The 12,469-nt window shown below is 38.7% G+C and overlaps 1 protein-coding gene across 2 annotated transcripts in view; it reads right to left on the bottom strand.

The window, feature by feature from the left end:
- The window catches only part of PLCB1 (phospholipase C beta 1), a 739,173-nt gene that overhangs the window by 231,070 nt on the left and 495,634 nt on the right, over nucleotides 1–12,469 (bottom strand). For both annotated transcript variants that reach the window (XM_063444005.1, XM_063444006.1), the window contains exon 10: nucleotides 1,308–1,454. In XM_063444005.1, the coding sequence (XP_063300075.1) occupies nucleotides 1,308–1,454 (147 nt within the window). The remainder of the gene's footprint in view (nucleotides 1–1,307; nucleotides 1,455–12,469) is intronic.

The following is a 12,469-nucleotide window of genomic DNA, read 5'->3' as shown; positions in this document are numbered from 1 at the left end:
CTGTAATCATTTTCTAAAAAAATAAATTAAAATAATAGAAAAACAAAACCACAATGGTGCTTCTAAATAAGTGATCAGTACTTGATGTGCTGCCAAGACTTTCCATTTAAAGCTCAGGAAAGGGCCCTTGTAATTAGACATATGCCCAGTGTTTTCCATGCCTGGATTGTAACATAGTTACCAACTTGCCACCTACAGCAAGGCACTACATCAGTGATGGTTAGCCCAGTGCCACCGTGATTACATTTTCCATAAAGCTTGGCTGAACCATCTTACGTCAATAACTAAAGCTTATTTTATATTATTAGATAACAAAATGGGATTTCTAAATACAATGACATCGTGTCACACACCCTGAGAGCCATTTGTGTTTGTTACTGTAAATCTTTTTCCCGAGCATTTAGGGCAGACATCAATCAATTGCTATATTAACACTTCTTAATTTCGAATAGTTAAGGGTATCAGATCCACCATGTTTCCCCTGGCACGTATTACTTACATATTGATGGCCAGCATGTTAAAAGTGATACCCTTGCAGTATGTAGACTTAAAATGCTACAAGAGGGAAGTCAATGTATTAATCATTGAGGGAACTGCAGCATATGAATTCTACACACTGCAGGTCAATGGCATGGGCTATCACTGTAAAAAAGGGATACATGTCCAGGTAAATATGTTTGCGTTGGGTGAAGAAAAACAAGTTTCAAACCCAAATGTATTTAAATTATTAGTAATGGGCTGTAGTATAAACCATTTATCTCACTGTAAAAGAGGCAATAATTTAACTACTGGCACTTATATATAAAGCAACACTTTGGGTACCATAACAATGTCATCTTAATTAAGTTATTATGGTGCCAGTAGATCCTTGGCACCGAATTACCTTAAATGGTTAAATTATTTAAGGACAGTTTAACGTTAACGTTGTAAAGATGGTGCCAAACTGCTCTACTGTCTAGTTTCCAACGATGTCAGAGGCTTAGATGAGAAAGCCACGGACTGGGCGCCAATGAGATTTAGAGTGCCAGGGGATGCTCTCAGTCTATCACTAAAACCACATTTACAAAACTGTGTGAAAAAACTACGTACTGGTTTAACCCCTTATGGTAAGACTTTGTCTCTGATTATCAGAATACTAATTGGTTTGGTGTCATAATATATTAAAGTGTGAAATCCTACACATTGAGTTTCATTTGAAGAGATGTTAAATATGGTCACTGTAATTATTGTCTGTTACCCTGTGACGTTCCATTGTGTTGTGCCACATTGTATTTTTCAGGTATGATAATCGGTGAATGGTGATTTACCTGTGAGGTAGGTATTGTGCGAAGAGTTGATAAAGTAATGAGAGAGTGGCTGGGACATGTCTTCATTTAAATCCAGTTTCTCGTGCGGTATGACTCCATTTTCCTCACCACTTAGATATCTCATAAACCCTTCCACAGATATGTGTCCTGAGGAAAGATAAAATGAAGAAAGATCATTTACTTGGATTGCTTTACTGTATTTTACTAACCCACCAAAAGCCAGATGGACCTTAAAGGCACAAAGATCAAGAGGGAAATGGCTGGTCCATGGCTAGTTGGATCCTTTAAAATACAATTTCTGCTGCACCCATGTCTTATATCTGGACCAATCTTCCACTCAGATACCTCTTAATAGCAATTAAAAAATTAAAAATGATGTCTGTTATTCTTATAATGCATTCTTTAATATTTAAATCAGTATATACAATGCAAAAAATATCCCAAAAATAAAATATAATATTCATATTAATAAACTTGTATTTTATACCTACTGTTTATTTATTTTTCTATTTATACCTTTTTTTATTTTTTTTTACAATTAATAAAACATAAGAAAACTAATTGTTAGAACATAAAGACATTTTTATTTGTTGGTTTTTTTCAGCCACTACTCGAGTCATAGTAGAGGAGTGATCTGTGTATAATAGAAAGTTTTGTTAAGAAAGATTACATTACTATTAATATTTCTCGGAACTTAGAAGTCATGAAAACATATTTCTTAACAAATCACAAGCTAGTACTGGTCTTACTTTAAGTACATCGCAAGAATAAAATTAAAGGACCGCCATTACTACATATCGTGAATTGGTAATTCCCAGACCAATGGGTTTTTCTAGCTCAGACAAATTTCTATTATGTCGAATGATAATGTATTCCCATCTAAACCGCTATTCAGTTTATCAAACATGAGGCAATTCCGTCGTGTCCATCATTTTGAATGGAGCAGTTGTCTTCAGATGATCTGATACATCTTCTCAATAAAGCCATATTGTAGTGACAGATAACAAAATTGTATTCACTGATGTCTATCTCATTCTTATCCATAAAGTACCGAGAAATTATAGAGTCAGTACAATGGAAAGGCATAATGGACACATAATTGGTATCTTGACGTTGCATAGACACATTACAAAGAAGCAATGCATGGCGATGAGAGTGTTAGTGATAACTTGCAGTTTAGAGAAAGGGAGAGACTATTAATACAGCTACAGTTAAAAGAACATTCCATTGAAAATGTAATTTTTACAATTTTACTATTTTAACAAATATACCCCCCCAAAAAACAGGAATGTCATTTTGTCTGTATTTTATTTTTCCTTTGGGGTTGCACTTTACTCCCCACGGGTTGGTGAGCAGACAGTGGACATTTATTTTTTGCTGTTTAGCTTTTTTAATTCTACAATAAAGTATTTTTTTTTACCTGTTACCCGGCTCACCAGAGCATATATTGGATCCCACGTACTCTAGGGACTGATCCTCCCTGAGCGCCATAGCTTTGAGTGGGGCTTACACCACTCCTAATTTGTGAGTTTTATGCTACTAGGGGGTTTATGCATTTTAAATGACTTTATTGCACAAGGAGTGCTTCTCATTTTTTATCTCCTTTTTACAGATACCTACAGTACATATTGCCCAGTGCATATTGTACAGAGTATAAGTATATGTATGGGTGTGATTGGTATAGGTGGTTGTTATATTGGATGACACCCACTCCACTTATGTAAGCACTTTAAGATATCAATTAACACTTAAGGTTTTATAAATATCTTTTGCGCACCAGCACTTTACACTTTCATATTACAGATTAGATTTATCACTAAACTGGGTAATGCTGATAATCACAGAAATTGAACATCTTAGGCCAAAAAAAACAACCGGGGAAGCATCTTCCAGATCAACCATTTTCATCTTGGATGTGTTAGTATAAAATTGACAATTCAAATGTCAGTTTTAGACAATTTCAGAATTAGTTTATAACCCCCTAGTGTTCACCTGCAAAAACAACTAATTAGAAAGATTACAGAATGTGATGTTTCGTGTATTCTGGATTTACCGAGTAGGACTGTTATTTCACTGTAGTACAACAAAAGTCAGACACACCAAAACCACAGAGTGCCTGGGGGAGTTGTGTAGCAATAGGGGTTGTTTGAATGCAGATGTGACTGGGCATCGGAGTTTCTGAGGTCACATGATATCCTGCACTCGTTACAGTGGATAATGTGTTAAGAAACAGGAAAATAGTCTGCGCTGCTTCTCACAGACCACTTGCTCCTCTGCTTCACACCAAAGACTGGATGGACGAGATATCGCCGTAACACATTGTCACCCACTCATAGAATGTTAACCTCATCAGCTTACAAGTCACATGTTAACACTACCAAGACTATAGGTGAAGGCGTAGTATGGGCGTAGTATTTGCTACAAAACACACTTCATATGTATTGATCTTTAAAATGGTTCAGATATGTTTAATAACAAGTTTACACTTTAATTTTACTTGTGTTGAATAAGATCAAACACCGCTCTTCCTAGTTTAACCCAGACACTGGTTGAGTTATTCACTAAACTGATGATGGTGGAGAATCGACAAGAACATTTCAAAATGTGATTACAAAATAGATCTGCTGGGAAGAGAGCTGAGTTGAAGAATTTTGCCTATTGACTATTTTGGCCACAGATTTTGTCTGTGATAATTTCACACGGTTTTCAGTTTGGAGAATAACCTTGTCAGGGTTTCAAGGTCAGCACTGAGTATGCATTGGTACACCATTAAGAACAGAAATTGAAAAAACATTCCAAGCACTGACACATGACAGGTGCTACGTGCAAATTTGTTTTATTTAGTTCTATTTTATAATCTTATAATTTTGTTATTTGTTCTCTCTCTAAAAAAATAAAAAGTCTAAAAAAATTATTAAATCCAACCTTGAGGTTCTATATAATAAGTACAGAATAGAGTTTAACATTTACAGTAATTTCGGCATTTAACGCAGTATTTTGCAAATTTTGATTTACGAGCTTTATCAAATCAAATTTGATGGGAAAAACGTTTACTGCCTATCTGCATTTCTTAGCAAACTTGCATGCCTTCAAATAAAAAAATTTAAAAAACACATTGATAATATATATTTATCCAATTATATTTCTTGCGACAGCTCACTGTTTTAACTAACAAAGAATGTCTGTACTTTGTATTAAATAACAGAACAACTGTATACATGTCTCTAATAGCAATAAAAAAGTATTTTTTTAAATTAAATCTGAGTACATTTCCCAAAAAAGGAAAAAAGTCTACTTTATAATATAGAGGGGTATTTGTCTCAAAGCAACATGATATTTCCCACCAACTATCTGGACCACCGCAAACATATATTATACTTTTTAGTTTTATTCACAAGCTCTTTAAATAACTTGAAAAATATTTTTTAGAACTCTAAGCTCAGTGGGTATTACAGTTCCACAGAGATGTTTTTGTGCATCGAGAATGTTCATCAAAGGTTTTTTTTCCACTGTATGTTATCAATACATGACTTTTTGGTATAATGACATTTTACTCCCACATTTGCAGGTAGGAGAAAACAGAATACATTTTCTAAGCGGGCAAAGATCCTTTTTAGATTGTACTGCAGGTGTGTTTCAAATGGAAATGTTTCAATTGAGGTATATGAATAAATTGCAATACAATATCATATATTGACCATTCTATAAGCTATTTTTTTTAACTTAAATTCTAAATGATAAAAAAAAAATGTATCTTGTAAACGCTGACCCATTCAGTTCTATATTGGGAGCTTCATGGGCCCAGAGGTGAAAACTTCCATGGGCCGAATTAAAAAATGTAAATTTTCAGTGTTTTGTGCTTGAAAACTCATGAGTCTGACCTCCGTTTGCAACCAGTGTTGTCAGCCATATATTAGACCATCCTTACGTCCATTTATAAAAAGAAAAATTGGGAGAGCAATGGGTACAGGGGGGTCAATGCCTATGGGTCATGACATACATAGAATCCAGCCTATCTGGGGCACAGAGGGGCTGCACTATGCCCTCATTTGTCAGATTTATTATTCATTATGCCGGTGAGATAGCTCAGTTAATGCATCATCAGTAGAATCTGTTCAGCCCTTGGTTGCAGCTTTGAATCCCAAGAGTTTCGACTCAGCCTTTCATCCTTCTGGGGTAGATAAAATAAGTACCATTAAATTGGGTAATAGTAACAACCCCTGGATGTTCGGCTAAGGTAATATCCCCAGGACGTACTTGAAAACCAGAGTAATCTGAATGTACCTTTCCTGGTTAAATACTTCGTTGTTATTATTATTATTATTTATATACAGTGACAAAGCTAATTTACCCATGTCACCGATCCTGGTCTGTGCCTCCCTGGAACATTGATATGAATATGGTGCTAGGCACTTCAGAGCAGCAGAAGATCACAGAAAATAAAAAGATATAAAAAACTGTCAGACTTCTTGGGTTTATTGCAATGTGTGAGCATGGAGCTTCAGCTCCAAAAACCCTTACGTTAATCTGGCCCCAGAGCCAAAAAGGAAGGGATAATATTAACATCCAAATGGAAATGTATACACAAGCGCTACACCACTTGCCTCTTAAACTCTCACCAAAAAAATAATTGTAAAGACATTGGAGGTTTAGAGTACAATGGAATACAGAAAAGCGATCAACAGACTGAACGTAACAGACACTGTCAGGATTCTAGAAGACATTATCCAAACTATTCTGGAGTTTATAGCATCAGTGGATGGGCAGCTTCCTGACTACAGCTTAGACAACCCAGCTCAGGGGCCAGTGCTTATAGCTTTGCACTTAATTCCCACAGTTTTCAGCCTGGGCACTAGATATAGAGGAACAAGGCATTGTGCTTCTTATGGGGAGTACTGGGCTTTATACAGAACTGATAAGGGGCTGGTTGAGGACTCGTCTGCTTTTTTATCCAGGATAATCTCTCATAGAGTACATACAATATATATAATGTATACAATATACAACGTAGAGGAGGGGGGGGGGCAGAAAGGAAAGTACAAACTGACAACTACATCAACTCACTTAATATCACCAACACAATGACATTAACAATATTCTAGGAAGAGTAAACATAAGGGAATTAAACGCATGGACAATAGTTCCAACACTTATCATGCTACACAAGGTTAACACCCATAAGCAAACAGCAACAATAACAATGTATTTCTTAGCCTGCAGAATAGATCAGCACTTACTGTAATTTACTATTAGTCAGGATCGGGATTTACGAATCTGATTGGTGGGAACATTTTGTCTGCCCATCGGTTTCTGCCAAAAGCAAACTTTTTGTAGGTTTCGTCTTGGAAACTTCCCTAAATGAAGTTGCTTTATACTAAGCATCATTCAGAACAACAAAGAAGGCAATTAAAAAGTTACTCTAGGACTCTGGGAAGTGCCCTCCCCCCCTATATTGCATGATATAAATTAAAAACATAATTTACATTTTATTTTTTTTAAAAAAGAATGATACTTTAAAAATGTAAGCAATTGTGCAAAAATGATAGAGTCTAATCCAGTTATTATATTATAAGTCCATGGTTTATTATTATTATTTTATTATTATTGCCATTTATATAGCGCCAACAGATTCCGTAGCGCTTTACAATATTATGAGAGGGGATTTAACTATAAATAGCACAATTACAAATAAACTTACAGGAACAATAGGTTGAAGAGGACCCTGCTCAAACGAGCTTACATTCTATAGGAGGTGGGGTGTAAAACACATTAGGACAGGAATTTGCAATCAAATAAGGTGGGCTGCCCTTTAGGAGAGGGCAAGAGACAGGTATGTGAGGTAAGGGTTAGTCTTGGAGGCCATAAGCTTTCCAAAAGAGATGGGTTTTAAGGCACTTCTTAAAAGATGCAAGACTAGGGGAGAGTCTGATGGCGGTAGGCAGGCTATTCCATAGGAAGGGAGCCGCCCGTGAGAAGTCCTGCAAGCGCGAGTTGGCCGTACGAGTGCGGACAACGGACAGGAGGTGGTCACGGGCAGAACGGAGAGACCGAGAAGGGACATACCTATGGATCTGTGAGGAGATATAAGAGGGGCTAGAGTTGTTCAGTGCTTTATAGGTGTGAGTTAGTACCTTGAATTGACTCCTATAGCATACAGGAAGCCAATGTAAGGACTGGCAGAGGGGTGAGGTGTGAGAGAAACGACTAGAGAGGAAAATCAATCTAGCAGCAGCATTCATTACGGACTGTAAGGGTGCAGTACGGCTATTGGGGAGACCAATCAGGAGAGGGTTACAATAATCCATGCGGGAAATTACTAGAGCATGGACAAGCTCCTTGGTAGTATCTGGTGCAAGAAAGGGGCGGATGCGGGCTATGTTTTTAAGATGGAATCTACAGGATTTGGCAACATGCTGGATGTGAGGCTCAAAGGTGAGACCAGAGTCAAGTATGACGCCAAGACAGCGTGCTTGCAAGGATGGACTGATGTTGGTACCACAAACTTGGAGGGAGAGCGAAAGAGGAGGATCAGTATTAGGAGGAGGAAAGACAAGGAGCTCAGTTTTTGAGAGATTGAGTTTCAGAAAGCGGGAGGACATCCAGTCAGAGATGGAAGAAAGGCAAGCAGTGACACGTTGCAGGACGGCAGGGGAGAGGTCCGGGGAGGAGAGATATAGTTGGGTGTCATCAGCGTACAGGTGGTAGTGAAATCCAAAAGAGGTAATAAGTTTGCCAAGAGAGGCAGTATAAAGAGAAAAAAGAAGGGGACCAAGGACGGAGCCTTGGGGAACTCCAACTGAGACAGGGCAAGGGGAGGAGGTATCATTAGAAAAGGAGACACTGAATGAGCGTTGGGAGAGATAAGAGGAAAACCATGAGAGGACAGAGTCACAGAGACCAAGCGATTGAAGAGTTTGAAGAAGGAGAGCATGATCAACGGTGTCAAAGGCCGCTGAGAGGTCAAGAAGAATTAGTATGGAGTAGTGGCCTTTGGATTTAGCTGCGATTAGGTCGTTAGTAACTTTGATAAGGGCAGTCTCTGTAGAGTGGAGAGGGCGGAAGCCAGATTGAAGAGGGTCAAGGAGAGAGTTGGAATTGAGGAAATGAGACACACGGGTAAAGACAAGTCTTTCCAGAAGCTTTGAGGAAAAAGGGAGCAGGGATATGGGACGGTAGTTAGAGGGGGTGGATGGGTCGAGGGATGGTTTTTTTAGTATAGGTACTACAGTGGCATGTTTAAGGTCAGCAGGGACGATGCCAGAGGAGAGCGAGCAGTTGAAGATGTGTGTTAAAGAAGGCACGAGACAAGTGGAGAGAGATCTAATAAGGTGAGATGGGACAGGATCGAGCGGGCAAGTGGTGGGGCGAGAGGAGCAAAGAAGAGCAGCCACCTCTTGGTCAGTAGCTGGGGAGAATGTCTGAAGGGTAGGAAAGGCATGATCTATGTGTGATTGAGAAACAGAAAGGCAAGGAGGGGAGAATTCTTTCCTTAGCTGTTCAATCTTGTCAGTGAAGTAACATGCGAAGTTATCAGCAGTAAGGTTAGTTTTGGGGGTGGCCACAGCAGGGTGAAGAAGAGAATTAAAGGTGTGAAAGAGACGCCTGGGGTTGCGGGAACATGAACTAATGAGAGTGGAAAAATAGGACTGTTTGGCAAGGGCAAGGGCTGCACTGTATGAACACAATATGAATCTATAATGGAGAAAGTCTGATTGTGTACGAGACTTCCTCCAGGAGCGTTCAGCACAACGGGAGCATCTTTGCAGGTAGCGCGTTGATTTAGTATGCCATGGTTGGGGGCGGGTCCTCCTTGAGGTGCTTGTTTGGAGTGGCGCTGCAGTGTTCAAGGCAGATGTAAGAGTAGAGTTATATATGGAGATGGCCTGTGAAGGACAGGAGAGGGAAGGGATGGACAGCAGTTGTGAATCAATGTCAGCTGACAACTGTTGGAGATCAAGAGAATTAAGGTCCCTCCTGAGTTGAGGGGGGTTAGGCTGAGGTTTTTGGGTGAGGGGGTATGTGAGAGCAAATGATAAGAGGTGGTGATCAGAGAGTGGATATGGAGTGTTTTCTGCCCACTCCAAGAATAAGCTTGACCAATCAGGATCCTCTCATTCTGGTCTATGCCGTTGGACATGATTGACCCAGTACACCAACGGTTATAGAGTAGAACTACACTAGTTTTTTTTTTTTTTTTTTTTTTTTAGTGATTGGTAGTGTGAAAGTGTGCTATCTTTCTTGCAGATTTCAAAGATCTCCATGCACTGTCTCAATTCTGTTTAGAGCTGGGATTTTGTGACATTTGTGTAGTTTAACTGACCTACAACACTCAAAACGGTCCTGATGACATGCACATTTGCGTGACTGAACACTGCAGGTTAAAGGTAGGGACAGAGAGGTAATGTATGTATGCAGGAACAGTAACAAGTGAGCATTTTACAGTGGGGGAGATGGCACAAAGTATTCAAGGTTAAGGTATGCTATGTAAACCAGAGCATGGAAAAAAATAATTCATTTTAATTATTAAGGCCACCAGATAAAATATACATACAAGTTACGTTGCTGCCTAAAGCACCCTTTAACAAGATTTTTAACTAAATACTTTCTACCTTTGTATAGTCTACTTCAAGTAGCAAGAAAGAAAAAAAAGGACACAATGAGATAACAGCTCATATAACATATGCTGACTGAATAAAAAAAACTGCAATCTGTCATAGTGATGCTTGTTTTCTTGTTTACTAAAAATTTGTGATAGATTTTGTTCCAATGTAGAGAAATCGGCATACAAAAAAATAAGAGATGGAGTATAATCCCACAGAGCCCGTGGCAGGTGTGTGAATTGTGCCCCCTTCATTCTTCACACAGGGATTGTGAATAAGGTCAAGCAAATCCATGGTTCTTGGACTCTTGTTTAATCCCTAGATCATAGGTGACTGCCAAGAGTCACCTTATAGATAACCCTGCTCTGCAACAGAAACCACACACTTTCAAAATGCCGTATCGGTTTTCCATATGTGCAAAAAATACATGTTTGTATTGTTTTATTTATTTTTTTCTGTTGTTGTTCTGTACACATACAAGTTCTTTTCTGGACCAAATGCATTCAATATGAGGCATGTTTGCACATTATCACTCACTTGCTTTTTCCCAGCGAACAATAATGGAATGGAATAGTGGAATGTCTACTAGACAGCGAGCAGCCCGTGGCTGCTTCCTGTTAATAAAAGTAGAAATTGGTGAAATTAGCATTTAATAAACGTAGACATTTTATTGCAGCACATTCTTTTTTTTTTGGTCGAGTTTTTGCGATTCTGTTTTTTTTATTTGTAATAGTTCATACATTTTTTATGGTTTTTTTTGGACTTTTTGTGGGGCTGAAGGAAAGACAATTTAGGAAAGGGAATATGATTTATTTTTTATATTGCAGGTATTAGATTTATCAACCTCCCTCACTATGATTAGGGTTTGGAAGGGTAGTTAGAATCCCCTAGCCACTGGTGGGATGGTGGACCTTTTGGGCTTTAGTAAATAACCCTACATGTGTGTTCTCCAAGATAGCAGTATTGTTTATTTTAAAAGAACATTAGATCCCATTAGCTTTCTTTTGGTTCTCAGAGAGATCATATTTTGCATCATCAAACAACATTTTGAGTTTAGTTCTGTGATTCCAATGGCCATTGTGTCAGAGAATTTATCTCCTTGCTTTCTCTGTTCCTGAGGTCATGGACTCATTGAATATCTCAGTCAGGGAAGAAGGTTGGCACAGCGAACATGAAATCACAGCTCAAGCTCCCAATAAGGTCACAAATAGGGTTGGATTCAATAAAGAACCCAAGTTTGTTTGTTCTTGGATCATAAAAATAAGCAGGACTTGCTGATGTCAATAAAGAACAGAAGGCATTTTGTGGCATTTTTCCCAGAAAAACAGACCCATTAACAAAACAACCAGCTTGACCGTTCCTTTAGGTTCACAGAGTTCCGGAGCAGCCCATTGTAGCCAAAATGCTTGACAGCATACATCAAGTTGACAAGTGACACAGAAGACTGCTGCTGGCTGTGAGAATAGTTGTGCTGGCTTCGCTCACGTGGATTGTGTAACTGCTTTCCCATGCTGTTAACATTTACATGCTCACAGGATTCTGTTCTCATTAAATTAAAATGGATGGGGGGTGCACATCAAGGATTTTCTGGATAAGTTGATTGTGATCATCTACAAAACACTCATTTGCATAAGAAGAAAGGCAAAAGCTTAATTGTATCTCATGCAAGTGTGTGTTTGCTGAGCCATTGAAATGATGCTGTTTGATAAACTTTTCATTACCCAAAATAAACATTGTTTGTTTTTCACATTCACAAATTTGCGTATCTGTTTAGCTGTTTGTTTTTTGTTTTTTGTCACTCATCATCTTGTTTGAGATACAGTGTTATTGTACTCAGGAACAACAGTTTGGGCCTTCATGCCACACATATTATTCTGTTATCATCTGTTTGTGAGGAGTTAATATTTTGTTGAACCCAATCATAAACAAAGAGCCCCCCTGGCACCTCTTGGGTATATTTTAAATTCTCCCAACTCACCACTTGTTTCCTCTCAGTTATTTTGGGATAAAAGTGCAATTCTATATCCAGTGACCCATATCGAGATATTGGGATCCATATTGCAAGCAGTATCTAGCCTGCCCTTATTGTAGTACCTTATCGACAGTTCAGGGATACCAGGAGGAAGGCTGAATATTAGGGATCCTAGCCTTTATGGTCACAGCTGTTTTTGAATTTGTTGAGCTTACTTCACCAAAGGGATTGGTAGACTTCGTATTACAGTCGAGGTAACAGTAAGCCATACTCAGCAAACATTTGGCGTTACAGAAGCGTAACCTGTGAAATGGATCCAGTGTGGAATTATCGCTCCATTGCAGTCTCAATATATTCTCCGACTTACATGTTCTAAGCCAGGGGTCGGCAACCTTTGGAACTCCAGATGTGGTGGACTACATCTCCCATAATACTCTTCCATCCATAATGCTGGCATAGATTTAAGAGAGATGTAGTCCACAACATCTGGAGTGCCGAAGGTTGCCAACCCATGTTCTAAGACTTCACATTTATACGTCCCTATCTGAGCTCACAAGTGGGTACCTAGCCTACTACAAAAACTAGAGCTC

The sequence above is a fragment of the Pelobates fuscus genome, chromosome 2, assembly GCF_036172605.1.
Source record: "Pelobates fuscus isolate aPelFus1 chromosome 2, aPelFus1.pri, whole genome shotgun sequence".
Taxonomy (NCBI): domain Eukaryota; kingdom Metazoa; phylum Chordata; class Amphibia; order Anura; family Pelobatidae; genus Pelobates; species Pelobates fuscus.
This window is presented reverse-complemented; position numbering and strand designations above follow the sequence as displayed.